Genomic DNA, 14,200 nt, shown 5'->3' on the forward strand with positions numbered 1-14,200 from the left:
TTGTAAAAAAAAAAAAAAATGTCGTGACTAGTTCGTAGTATAGTGGAAAACGTGTATATATTCATCTAAGCAAAATGCATCCATCGCAAGTGCTTTGCGTATGAAACTCCAGTAGAGATGCAGTGAGTCAAGCACCCTGTTAACATACCTCATGCCTTAAGAAAAATCTTCCTACTAAAAGTAAAAAAAAAAAAAAAAAAAAAAAAAAAATACCGTGTGTGAGGTTTCCTACTGGATTTAAAACTCAAGATTGAAATTACTTCCACACTTTCCATTCATTCAGATCTGATCACTTTTTAAAACTCGAATAGCGGCGATACGTAGAAGAAGCATAGGAAGATACCCATGTGTGGATGTGTGCATCTATACATCTGAGGCCCAAACCTTCCCCCGAGCTTCCTCCCTTCCATGATGCACTGGGCCACTGGAGGAACAGGCCTTCCAGTGGCCTAGACCTGGTCGGTCCTTCCCCAGTTCTCCCAACAACACCCCCACCCCCTTAGCCATGAGATCCTGGTTTGCTGGGAACACAAATGTGGTTTAATACTCATAGCATAATTTATATAGATGCCAAGTGCAGGTTACAGCAAAGCATTTGGCATTAAAACTTGCCTGGAGAGTTAAGGTCAATGCTGTGTGTTCAGTGGGTCTTTCTGAACCTGGTTTTTCACAGATGACATTTATTTCTATGAAATGGAATCGGGAACCCATTAAATTTTATACACATGCTTATGCAATTCTGACTTTACCTGTATGGTTTTCATTTCCCCTTTCTCTGCTCTGTATTCTCACATCCAGTTTGTTCCTGGTGGGAGCCATGATGAAATAACTCTTTGGAGGGAAGACATTTCTTTTGTTACTCCCTAGGTACAAAGCATTTCCAAACATAGGGAGGGAGTGAGTGTGTGTGTGTGTGTGTGTGTGTGTGAGTGTGTGTGTGTGTGTGTGTGTCTGTCTGCCTGTGTGTATGTGTGTCTGTCTGTGTGTGTGTGTCTGTGCCTTTCTCCCATCTTCTCCATTTTGTCCACTGCAGAAGAGTCACTTTGAGAGTAGAGAACCATCATGTTCTACCATGCCAATTCCAGACAACTGTTGAGTTTCTGTAAGGCAGTTATCTGGCCCTCCAATTGATTCTGAACATCTAAAGATTCTCTGTTACACTCCAGGGACCACCTTTCCCAAAACATTTCCCATGGGATGTCCCTGAAGCTGGAAGACAGATATGCACAGCTGTGAATAACAGTTCTGAAAAAACGTTATCGGTAAAGTTTTCGGTTTGTGAAAAAAAAAATAGACACACAACCAAAAATCCTTGTTCCAGCTTACAAACCACCCAAGGGGATTCCAGAGTCTTGCTTCGAAAAAACACCATCCTGGAGGTTGATGCCAGAGGAGTAGTCTGTAACAGAGAGAACAGCTCCATTTTCTAACTGCAGCATCACTAGTCACTAACAAACTAGGCAGTGTGTGCCGCGGGGCTGAAGAGCGAGCTCTCATTAACAGGGGAATTTTGCCCCTTTCCGCTCTAAAAACAAAAAACAAAACAAAAAACCCTACAGATTCAGGTTGTGCCTTACTACCCCTGATGGATTTGTTGTTTTTCTGTCTTTATTGGGTATCAATGCTCCTGTAAATGACGGTCAAACCTTCAAGCCTGTGTACGTGGATAAGTAAATAAACGACTCCATACTGAGCCATGATGACATCAGATGTTTCATTGAAGTCGCTGTGACCCCCTCCCCTCGGTACCATGAATCTGGATTACCCGTCCACTACGTATTGCGGCAGCCATATGGCTGTGGCAATCTATACAGATGCTGGACTCTAATACATTCATTAACCATGGGAGGGAGTTCCACTTAGGATGTGTGAACAGGCCCAATTAGGGCTTGCAGGAGCCATGCTAATCAAACCATAAGCTAGTGTAATTATTTGTAGTCTGTGTCTATAAAGAAGGAATCAAAAAGGTCACGATGGTTCCGTGGAAGCGGCAGTCTGTGAAGAATGACCAGCTTGTTAACATGTGACACCGTCTATATATCAAATCAAAAGAGAGATGCAGCCGCTGTTTTTAAACAGCACGTTCTGCTTAGCAGACAAAGCTGGACTCTCTCACACCAAGAGCAGTCTGAGTCCTGGCTAACTGAAGTTAAATTGACTTGGGGGGCACCTCCATGTACAAAAGGACAGTAATGCCCCTGCCCTGATACCCCTGAGAGATCATAACGTGAAACTGCAAGCAGCCCTCCTGCACTCTGCGACCCCAGAGGCTGTGGGGTTGGTTGTCCTACCCACACTTGAGGACTCTTGGCTCTCCCACCGCAGGTAAGGTTTCCCTTCATCTACCATGTGTCTGGTGATGGTCACAAGACTGCCATCTTGACTGGCTCCTTTGGGGGCTCGGAAGAAGACTGTAAAGACTGAACTCCCAGAGAGTTGAAGACAAACACCACGAAAGGGAGCTCTTTCATCAGTTTAAGCGACTCTTAAACTAGTCACTTTCACATGATAGTTGGTGAACCCTAGAGCAGAAACTATTACGTAACTGCAGGCTAATTGTATTATTTGAAAATGTGGGGCTTTTCCATCCAATCCACAAGACACGCCTGTAAGCAGTTCTAATGACTGCCTACTGATAGGTTTTCTCCAGTAATACAGCAGGATTAAAAGTCCCCCCTGAGCCTTATAGCCCTAAAAAAGAAAAAGAAAAAAAAAAGCATATGAATTTATTCTACTCCACATGCAGGCTTTCCAGGATAAGATTCCCAGTGCTGTATGAAGTGTTGTCAATCTGTCTTTAGCTAATGCTTTTTTTTTTTTTCTTTTAATGAGTTCCTAAAGCAGCCACAATCTGACTTCACTGATTTCCCAGCAGCAGACGGTTCCCTGTGTTGCACACACGAAGATACAAAGCAGTGTTTCCTGAATTCCTTGACAGGACATCCTGAAATGAGAGAGGATGCTTGAGGGTAGCTGGTATTGGGGTTCTGTTTTCACCTGGTTCCCTGAAGCAGGTCTATTTAATTTCTAAGGCATCTTTGGATACAGACTCTTCTCCAGTGTTTCCACTCTTGGGAAGTTTGACGGGAACTGAGTGATTATATAAACTTACTGGGGCAGAATGAAAGCTCTGTGAATTAGGACAGAAAACGTGTACTTTCTGTGGCACGACCCATGTAACACAAGTATGCCCCCCCCCCCCCCACCTGTGACAGTGGTGTCGCCAGGCTATGCTCGGAAAAACTCCAGTCATGGCCTGTTTTCAGTTCTCACATCCACTTCCTCTCTGGACACCCTGCACACTCTCCTCATTCCATGGGGACTTCCCTGGCAGGACTCGCCCACATTCACCTACCATGTTCCCCTGCCAGCTGGTGTCAGTTAAAATTCTTATTAAACTCTCAGCCTGAGCAGCTAGACTATCAGATCTCCCAGAAATATTTACATTGTAAGGAAGCCATTTGCCTGCCAACAGAGATGAACATCAAGTTGGTAAAATCTCAGATGATGACATCGTAAGGTATGGTTAGGCACTCCTCTATGGCTTCACAGACAGCAAGCAAGAAGGCTACGGGTTAGGGACCATGTCAGACAGCAATCGCCCACCTGGGTCACTCAGGCAAGGGATTGGAATTTTCTCCTTTTAAAAATCAAGAGATCCAAACATGGTGGCAGCACAAATCGTTAATCCCAGCACTGAGGAGCCTGAGGGAGGAGGCTAGCCTGAACTACACAGAAAGACTATCTCAAAGAAGTTGGGGGAGGGGAGAACCTATGAAAAAATGAAGGGTTTGGTCTCAAGGGAGCCCTCTAACTCCCAACTGAGACTTCACCTGGGTCAGGTGAAACCTGATGGTCAGCTCATAATCGGCTGAGCATCGCTGTGTATCCTTTACCTTACCAACACACTTAGGGCCAAAGATCATGAATTCAGGGCTCAGCCCTAGTGAGACAAGTTATATGTAAACTTCAAGAGAAGCAGACTAGAAGGGTCAGCCTCCTTTCACTTTTCCCCTCCCTAGTCCAAATCATAAAACCATTAGCGAAATGAAGTAGTCCTGGATGGCTTCCTGCGAGCCACACAGTGGACAGAACTATTAGCCATGTCTGATGACCACTGCACCTTCCGTGTAACTTCCCTCACGTCTCTAGTATTTTCTGCAACCACAAGTCTTGTGGCTAGACTGGGGATGAGCAGCCTGGTGCCCTGGCAGTGGTCAATTCATTTTTCTATGTGTCCACTCTCAAAGAGGGGTGGCCAAGCCCAATAGGATTGCATAGGGAAGTGTCTGAATTTCAGCACTGTCAACAAGTGTCCTTCAAGGCAAGGCATCCATTGAGGAGTCTCCTTCCTCGCTACCACAAGACTGGAGAGTTCCTCCTTTTAGATGCCTTTGGGTAGCAAATGCTAAAAGCCTGTTTTCGATGGTGTTCCTTTATAGCATAGCTGGAAACAGAAACTCCAAAGGACAGCCAACAACAACATCCCCAAAGATAGGAAGATGAAGGCTGTAGGTGAATTTCCTACAACTTAAAATACCTGGCATTTGGTTTTAAGAAATCAAATCTATTTCGATTTATTTTCAAATATGTGTAGACTTTCAACGACCTCGAGAGAAGTCACTGAAACACAGCAGCCCTTCTTCCTCCTGTACATTCCGATAAGCAGCCGGCGACAGTGATAAAAAGACACGAAGCTGAACAGCACAAGGGGCTTTGCTTTGTCACAACAAGGCACGTGAAGAAAGATCACAAGACTCTCAGGCAGTTCTTAATCCCCTAAACTCCATTCCCTTCGAGAAACACATGAGAGCATGAGGGAACTCCAGCCGTTTTATTAATACTCCTAGCCCACTGGGATGCACGCTGGGATTACGAGAGGCCCATGTTCATCAGCATCATTAGCACATTGGGATGAAGCCTTCTGCCGTGCTCTCTTCTGCTCTGTCTCCCACACAAAGCAAGGCCCCTTCTCTCACCCTCAATATGAGACTTGCAATGACCATACAAACTCACTCTTGAGTCCATCCCGGGGAGGGCATTTTCCCCATAGAAGAGGACAGCGGTGTTTATCCTTCCCGAGCACTGTCAGAGCCACTGCCATTGGCACTGTTGACTGGGTTTTAGCACGGACCCCTTCAGTGACGCTGTGGGGGAAGAGAAGAATGACTTGAAGCTAAGCGTATAATTTTAACATGATTCAGTTTCAGTGTCAGTTTGATTTGATTTGTTATATAAAAAAAAATAGTAATTAGCTCACAGTCTTCCGTGAGACAAACGCACTTGGGCCAAGCTCTTTGAGGCTGAACAGATTAGGGCTTAGTTTCCCTCAATCTGACTCAGAGCAGGGACACACAGCATCAGACATTCAAAGCCCTAAGCTTTAGAAATGCTAAAGTTCAAATTCAGCACAGGACAGGCAGACTTCTGAGAGTTTCTATTTGACCTCATTGGTCTAGTTGAAATAACTGATAACTCACCCCATCTGAGGCTCAAACTCATCCTAGCTAGCCTATCAGGCTATACAGCTGTGCAACCATCTATGAAACATTAATATTTGGGATCACCCAGGCCTCTACAGCTGAACTTAATGCAGATTTGTGGGCATTTCTGCAACAATACTGGAGATCAGTAAGAGCAGATTGTGTTTAAACCAATAGCTGCCAATACTCAAAAATATCTTACACGCTCCAGGTCCTCCTCAGCACAGCACGACCACACACTTTCTTATTGGAAATGTTCAATAAAGTGGGTGATGGGACTCAGTACTAGTTTCTCGTTATGACAATTCTACTCAGAGACAGGAAAAAAGATGAAAGGAAACCCTCCCCCCAGCCCTCCATGCTTCTCCCTTGACAAAGGGTAGGAAACAGAAATATGTGTTTCCATTAAACATAACGAAACCACATTTAATGGCAGAAGCCTGGGCTTGTCTACTCTAGTCTCCCTATGTGCATACTCAGGTACAAAGCATGGGTAAAAATTGTAATAGAAACTTTTTTAAGCCTAGGTAAAGGCATCACACCACACTACAGTGGACTCTTAACATATTTGATAAGCTTGGTCAGCCCAACTATGAGACTTTGAATTCTGTAAGTTTTTCCTGTGGTGTCCTTGGCCCTTGACCTCCTTCAATCCTTCTTCACCCTCCTCTTCCACAGGATTCTCCAGCTCCACTTAATGTTAGGCTGTGGGTCTCTGCATCCATTCCATAAGCTCCTGGGTGAAGCCTCTCTGGTGACAGTTATGCTCAGATCCTGGTGTAGCCATTAGTAGACCCATAGGGGCTCCTGAAGATTGAACCACCAACCAGAGAGCATGCATGGGACAGACCTAGGTCCTCTGCACATATTAACAGTTGTGTAGTTTTGTCCTCATGGGGGACAGAAAAACAGGAGCAGGGGCTGTCTCTGAGTCCATTGCCTGCCTCTGGATCCCTTTCTCCTAACTGGGCTGCCTTGTCTACCCTCAATAGAGGAAAACACACCTAGTCTTCTTACTGCAACTTGATATGCCAAGGCTGGCTGGTATCCATGGGAGGCTTCCCCTTTTCTGAGACTGGGAGGAGGGGAGGATGGATGAGGAGAGGGAGGGACTAAAGGGAAGGAGGTGAAGCTGCATTCAGGGTGTAAAGTAAATAACTTAATATATATTTTTAAAAAAAGCACAAAAAGAAATTTAAAAAAAAGACTTTTGTATAGCCAAGCTTCTTACGCTGTAAATGGGGACTGGTGTACCAACCAAAGGACCTTAATGTAAACACATATGAAAATATGAACAAATGTACTTGTAGTATGAGTAAGCAAATATAATGGAGCAAAGGGTATAATGCAGTTTTAAACTTTTCTTTGGGCTCACAATGGTGCATTATATACTGAATGTCTCTGAGTCAATCCTCTAGGTAACAAATGTCTAACCAACTGTTAAAATCACTCAGTAATGTTTCTCAATTAAAACGATCCTAACATGTTATGTTTCTAGCCATTGGTCAATGAATTTAAGTACTAGTAGCACAAATTCTAAACAGATTCAAACTCAAAACTCTAAAATGAAATTATTTAGCATTAGAGACCAATGTGTTTGTGTTGTGTGTAGCTTTGCTACCCAGCCTGAGCTCCAGGAACAGGCCACATTACCAGCCCCCACCCAGCTTCACCTGAACCCACTGATATCACACACACACACACACACACACACACACACACACACACACACACACACCACACACCACACAGGTTGTTTATTTTCAACTTGCCTTCTGACACAATTGCTGGGCACCACTATCTGCTGCCTGGAAAAGCTTGTCCTTATCAATATTCTTATCTCCGCATCTCCCACCTGCCCTAACTTTAGTTGCTCAGTTGAATATAGTCTCTACTAACGATCCCTGACCACCCGCTGTAGGAACAGTCTGTGTGGCCACTCCGTTTCGAGATCTCATGTGGCTGGTTACCTTTTCTCCACCAGAAGCATGGCGAACTCTATCTCTCCTCTCCTTGAGCCTTTCTGCTTTATTTATTTATTTTTATTAGATATTTTCTTCATTTACATTTCAAATGCTATCCCCAAAGCCCCTTATACCCTCCCCCTGCCCTGCTCCCCAACCCACCCACTCCCGCTTCCTGGCCCTGGCATTCCCCTGTACTGGGGCATATGATCTTCACAAGACCAAGGGCCTCTCCTCCCATTGATGGCTGATTAGGCCATCCTCTGCTACATATGCAATTACAGACACAACTCTGGGGGGTACTGGTTAGCTCATATTGTTGTTTCCTCCTATAGGGTTGCAGACCCCTTTAGCTCCTTGGATACTTTCTCTAGCTCCTTCATTAGGGGCCCTATGTTCCATCCAATAGATGACTGGGAGTATCCACTTCTGTATTTGCCAGGCATTGGCATAGCCTCATAAGACAGAGCTATGTTAGGGTCCTGTCAGCAAAATCTTTCTGGCATATGCAATATTGTCTGGGTTTGGTGGTTGTATATGGGATGGATCCCCGGGTGGGGTAGTCTCTGGATGGTCTTTCCTTCTGTCTTAGCTCCGAATTTTGTCTCTGTAACTCCTTCCCTGGGTATTTTGTTCCCCATTCTAAGAAGGAATGAAGTATCCACACTTTGGTTTTCCTTCTTCTTGAGTTTCATGTGTTTTGCAATCCTAAATCAGATAAGGGACTAATATCCAATATATCCAATATATATAACGAACTCAAAAAGATGGACTCCAGAAAATCAAATAACCCTATTTAAAAATGGGGTACAGAGCTAAACAAAGAATTCTCAACTGAGGAATACCAAATGGCTGAGAAGCACCTAAAAAATGTTCAACATCCTTAATCATCAGGGAAATGCAAATCAAAGCAACTCTGAGATTCCACCTCACACCAGTCAGAATGGCTAAAGATCAAAAATTCAGGTGACAGCAGATGCTGGCGAGGATGTGGAGAAAGAGGGACACTCCTCCATTGTTGGTGGGATTGCAAGCTGGTACAACCACTCTGGAAATCAGTCTGGTGGATGGACATAATACTACCGGAAGATCCAGCAATTCCTCTCCTGGGAATATACTCAGGAGATGTTCCAACTGCTAATAAGGACACATGCTCCACTATGTTCATAGCAGCCTTATTTATAATGGCCAGAAGCTGGAAAGAACCCAGATGTCCCTCAACAGAGGAATGGATACAGAAAATGTGGTACATTTACACAATGGAGCACTACTCAGCTATTAAAAACAATGAATTTTTGAAATTCTTAGGCAAATAGATGCAGCTGGAGGATATGATCCTAAGTGAGGTAACCCAATCACAAAAGAACACAGATGGTATGCACTCACTGACAAGTGGATATTAGCCCAGAAACTTAGAATATCCTGAGCCTTTCTGTTTGCCTCCTGGGACCGGAAGTCCCGCCTATCCCTTCTGCTCAGCAGCTGGCCCATGGCGTTGACAGATCAAGAACCAGGAGGGGAACAAGACTTTAGTATCAGAACTGCCCTCTACATGTTTGTGCTTTCATGGGATATAGTCCACTCTCTTCACGAGAATGACATAGTGCCATGATCTAAACTGGTCACACCACAGACAGGATGCTGTCCCAGTGACCTTGTCTTCTCCCCTTCATTTCCTCTGCCACTTCACCATCTTTGTCTCTTACTTCCCCCTCCTCCAGGAAGTTTGGGGAAGAATGTCCTCCATAGGCTCATGGGTTTGAACACTTGGTCCCCAGATGGTGGTGCTGTTTGAGGGAGGTTTAGGACGTCCTGCCTTGCTCATTTTTTCTGTTTCAAGCACGCTGTCAAAGATGGCGTCTTTGGTGTCCTGTTCCTACCTGCATGTCTCTCCACCACCATGGTGGTAACTGACTCTAGTCCTTCCAGAGACATAAACCCAGATACACTCTTTCCTCTTTAAGTTGCCATGGTCAGGGTGTTTATCACAGCAACAGAAAGGTGACTAAGACACAGGGCAGAGCTGCTACACCGCACAGGAACCACTCTTGTCTTCTTCCTTCCTGCCTAGTAAAGTGAGCCTGTCCCATGACCTGATCTTTCTGTCTCACCTTTGTGATGCTTGGCATTTTACTCCATCAATGCATCCCATGCCTCTTTTTGTTGAACAGACTTTGTGGAGTAGCAGGCAGGTGCTGAGGACTGACCTAGGTGTGAGGATCAACTGATGGATGAAGCTCTCAAAGCCCACCCCTCCATCCAAGGCCAGAATGGGAAATGAGCAGAAAGGCGAGTCTTTTGGAGAGAGGTGAAGCGTGTCAGGTATGAGCACAGCAGCAGCCTGAGAAGTAGGGGGACAGTGGGAAGTGAGAGGAGCATGGGGGGATGATGGGCATGAGACACTCGGAGTCCACTTTCACCTGTAAAGGAATCACTTGAAATAGAACATTTTGGACGCTAAAAATCACCCCTCACAACTTTCTAACAATAACAACAAACCATAGAATCACATTCTTGAGCAACTCCTCAGTGATGCTGAAGAAGGGTGGCTAAAGTCATAATTCTTGGTGAGTAAAAAGCATGAAACTTCTGGACATGTCAGAACCAATGCACTTATGAACGGACTCACACCAGCTGCGTCTGTCTGCACACCATCAAGCCAGAAGAAGTGAGGGAGGGGTCCACATACCCACTCACCCCCAAGTCAAGGAGCTACTAGCAGTTGATGGCTGCTGGGGCCATCAGTTTTCTTCAAGGGGGGGTTGCTCTTGGGAGGTTGTCTGTGTTCTAGTAGATGGCCCTATACCCGTACGGGCACTGCTAGATAGAATTAGTGAGTTGTAAATAAGTAAATAAATACATAAATAAATGGCATTTGTGGGGGTGGGGAGCCATGGTGAGGGCATCGGAGACGGGCTACAAGTAGGGTATAGGGAGATATGACCAGAATACATTGCATACATGTATAGTAATAAGGACCTGTAAGACTCTTTGTTATAAGGACAGGTGAATTCTGAGCCCTTATGTGGGGTTGGGAGCTCAGAGCACACAGTCCCTGAGACACTGAAGACAGCTCCAGAGAGGGTAAAAGACACAGCACTGCTCCAATAGCTTCCCTCTTTATTAATATTCAAGAAGTGATATTCAAGAAGAATGACATTTAATAAGCAAAACACAAAAGGAAACACCTAGCTTGCACATGTAGCATACGTAAGCACATACATTATATCCCCATCTAAATGGGAAAAGAACAACTGTTTTTTTTTACCTCAAAAATAACATCGGTGTTGGCATTTCTGTCTCTAACATACATTATTGAATACTATTTAGTAACAGGAAGAACTACAGACTCACTACAGTCGTGGATTTTATATTATGGTATAAATAGCTCTTAAGAAATCATCTATATAATAAAATAAGTTCACTTTTGAATTGCAGCAGTCATTTTCTTCAGTCAATAAAAATATTCCTGGATTATAAAGCAGCTTGAATTTGCAAATATATTTCAGGAAAATAACTCTATTTGAAATACCACACTTTTTAAAAAAGGCAACAAAGTGACCAGATTTAAGATTTAAGATAGTATATTGCAAAATATCAGCATAGTATATGTCTGAGCAAAAAGCAAGTTCCATTTGGAAGGATACTTTTAATTTCATAAAGCAAACTGTTCCAATATTAGTGTGGTAGTTTCAAGTCTAAATATTTACAATAGTGGATAAATCTTTACATGTAACAGGACAGAAACTTCAATACGTAACACAAGACCCATGTGTAACATTATTGTATCACTATCATGAAGCTTAGTTTAACATGTGCCCAAGACAATGAACAACCAGCCGTGGCTCTGCAGCTGTGTGGCGGGCACAACTCAACAGCTACAGCTACTCCCAACCCCACCCCAAGCCCAGACACCATGAACATCCACACGGATAACACACCCTGCCTAACACATTTTTTAATTTATTCTGTGAAATACTTCTTTAAAGTTTTTTTTTATTTATATCCCAGGAGGAAATGAAGGCAAAGTCTCAAAAAGTAAAAAGTGCATCATGTGTCAAAAGTGCTGTGCATGTTGGGAACTTATGTTAAATTAAGTGTGCAAAAAAGGTTCTGCCTTGAGCTCACGAGCCTGACTGCAAGTCTCCTGTAGTGCGTTCAGGTGGGGCAGTCGAGCTGCAGAAGAGAAACCTGAGGCCACACTGTGAGCTGAGGCACACACTGAGTCAGGAGGCCCTTGTTCATGCTCAGCGGTGTTAACCAGCCAGTGGTTCAGGAGAAGGAGATCTCTGTGGTTGTTAATGGGAGCAAAGCAGAGCCAGGTATCACCCGGTACTCACCGTCCTCCCAGGTTCTAACTGCTCACGGGAGCCTATCCCCGAAGGGCCAATGAGCCTATCAAAAAAATATAAAAGATGCTGTCTTGTGCCTGCTCTCTAGGTACTTCTTAGTAACAGACCACAGAGAATGGAAAGGAACATTCCAGAACAACTGGACAGGAAATGGGTCGTGTGAACATCAGGAAGCTGGCGGTGAAAACTTTCACTCTGTGAAGAACGTATACCATGCGCAAAACTTAAGCCCGATGGCAAAAGACCCACAACATAGTGCTAAGTAGCGCGTTCTTTTTTTTTTTTTTTTTTTTTAAGTCCCAAAATTTTCTTGGGACCTAACGTTTTCTTTTTAAAAAGTGCTCATTCTGATTACTTTCAAAAGAACCATGACCCTCAAAGTTCATACCTGTGTTCCTTTGGATATTTTTATGAAGGTCGCTCTATTTTCAGCTGTCACATAATAACTAAGTAAAGTAAACCCTTTGTCATAGACCTTATTTTTCATCTAGCACATATATATATATTCAGAGAAGCTCAGTGCTTCAGGCGGTTAACTCAACAATTCTCATCGATGAGCTTTGACCCACTAATCCCGCGGTAGGTCACTCGGCTTGGTCTAACCAGCACTCCGTAGTTCGGCTTACAGGTGAAATAGCGCTTGTCACCCACGGCACCGTCATTTTTCCCCTTGGCACTTCGGAGCTCCAGTCCAAGCCAGATGCCTGAGGCAAAGTCCGTGGGACCCACGTACCTAACCGTGGCCATTTCGTTAGAGCTTGTGAGCAGGACCTGAGACCCCTCGTGGAGCTTCACGGTCCCCTCCAGACCACCTGCCGTGGTGGAACTGCTCCAGCTGCGGCGCAAGGTGGTCTTGGTCCTGTCCGGAGGGAAAGCAAGAATTGGACTTAGGTACTGGAGTCACGGGATGCAGTTTCCACATCCGTTCCTGCTGCCACCTCCACATTCATTTAATTTACAAAAGAGAAAAGTTTATCATAATAACTTTATTATTTTTATTTCTGAGCAGCTAAGTATTAGTATTTTTATTTATTTAGTTTTACTTTCCTATCCTTCAGAAGAATCTTAATTATAGATAGAAGGCTTCTTCTGAATGCCCTTTCTTTTTGTTTTTCTACTGTCACAAGATAATAGCCTTTATCTTAATGTCATCATTTCTCCTTAATTAAATATAAAAGGCAATTTCCATTCTTACAGTAAAAGGACACTTGGAATTTTTTCTTTATTTTTGAGATTCTAATTTTTAAAATTGGAAATGGCCATATTAGGAATATACTTCCAATTTCTAAAAGTTTTTTCTCTTTTGAATCTTTTAACAACACCCATAAAAATATATATTCACACACACACACACACACACACACACACACACACACACGAGAGGCAGGGAGGGAGAGAGGATTTCAGAAAACAATTAGGAGAAATGCACGTGAATTTAATTAGTGTCAGTAAGTTGAAGAAAAGGAAATGGTATTCTGAATGTGATTTCACTTTAAAATATTTTCACATTAAAACAATCTTAAAACCTACAGCTTTAGAAAATAAATTTTAGGTAAAGATATAGGTCTTTCCCATGAACTCCAGTTGCCTCCCTTCTGCTGGCAAGAGAGAGTCTGGGCTCTGCTCAATACCATTCCTGCCCTTCTACAACACAGCCTCTCCTACAGTGTAGGTACCTCTTAGCACCTGCCACCTACCTGACTGGAACAAAGCAGGCCTGAGACTGGACTACCCTCAGGGGCTCTCCCTCTACCCATACTGCTCCCAGGGCCCTCCCTCTACCCATACTGCCCCCCAGGGCCCCTCCCCTCCCCATACTGCCCCCAGGGCCCCCCCTACCCAAACTGCCCCCAGGATCCCTTCCTCTACCCATATTGCCACCCAGGACCCCTCCCCTACCCATACTGGCCCCAGGGCCCCCTACCCTACCCATGTTGGCCCCAGGGCCCCTCCCCTACCTGTACTGCCCCCAGAGCCCCCTCCTACCCACACCAGCACCTCTCTCTGTCCACAGGAGGCAGTAGACCCTGATATTCATGACAGACACTGTTGCCCTCTCACTTGGGAAGTCCAGATGGCTATTTAGTGCCTGCCAAGGGAACCACGAGTCTTCCACTTTAAGCCCCTGGTCTCTTCTTCCCTTCCTTTCCCTCCCCTCCCCTCCCCTCCCCTCCCTCTCCCCTTCCTCATCTCCTCTCCTTTCCTCTCCCACTGCAGGCTGTGGCACTGCTACCTAAACTGCCTAAGATCTTCTAAGAGAAGCAGCGGGGCCTACTTCTTTCACCCTTTGTCTTTTCAGCATTTTTAACAGATTAACTCATTGTGTATCTGAGTGCATCACGTGTTCATCTGTCTGTACCTGTGTCTGCTGAGAAAGCATGGGTGCTTTCTGCACTTTCCA

General features: G+C 44.5%; 1 protein-coding gene across 5 annotated transcripts in view; it reads right to left on the reverse strand.

The window, feature by feature from the left end:
• Nucleotides 1-2,796: 2,796 nt before the first annotated feature.
• Nucleotides 2,797-14,200, reverse strand: part of Clip4 (CAP-Gly domain containing linker protein family member 4) — a 97,454-nt gene continuing 86,050 nt past the window's right edge. For 3 of the 5 annotated variants that reach the window (XM_021149451.3, XM_021149448.3, XM_029471329.2), the window contains 3 exons: nucleotides 12,533-12,658; nucleotides 5,017-5,147; nucleotides 2,797-2,944 (listed from right to left, as the gene is read on the reverse strand). In XM_021149451.3, coding sequence (XP_021005110.1) covers nucleotides 2,802-2,944; nucleotides 5,017-5,147; nucleotides 12,533-12,658 — 400 coding nt within the window. In that variant the 3' untranslated portion in view covers nucleotides 2,797-2,801. Of the gene's footprint in view, nucleotides 2,945-4,824; nucleotides 5,148-10,555; nucleotides 12,659-14,200 lie in introns of those variants that run through there. The other 2 variants (XM_021149450.3, XM_021149449.3) reach the window with 2 other exon arrangements.

The sequence above is a fragment of the Mus caroli genome, unplaced genomic scaffold (genome assembly GCF_978045245.1).
Source record: "Mus caroli unplaced genomic scaffold, Mus_caroli_1 scaffold_18, whole genome shotgun sequence".
Taxonomy (NCBI): domain Eukaryota; kingdom Metazoa; phylum Chordata; class Mammalia; order Rodentia; family Muridae; genus Mus; species Mus caroli.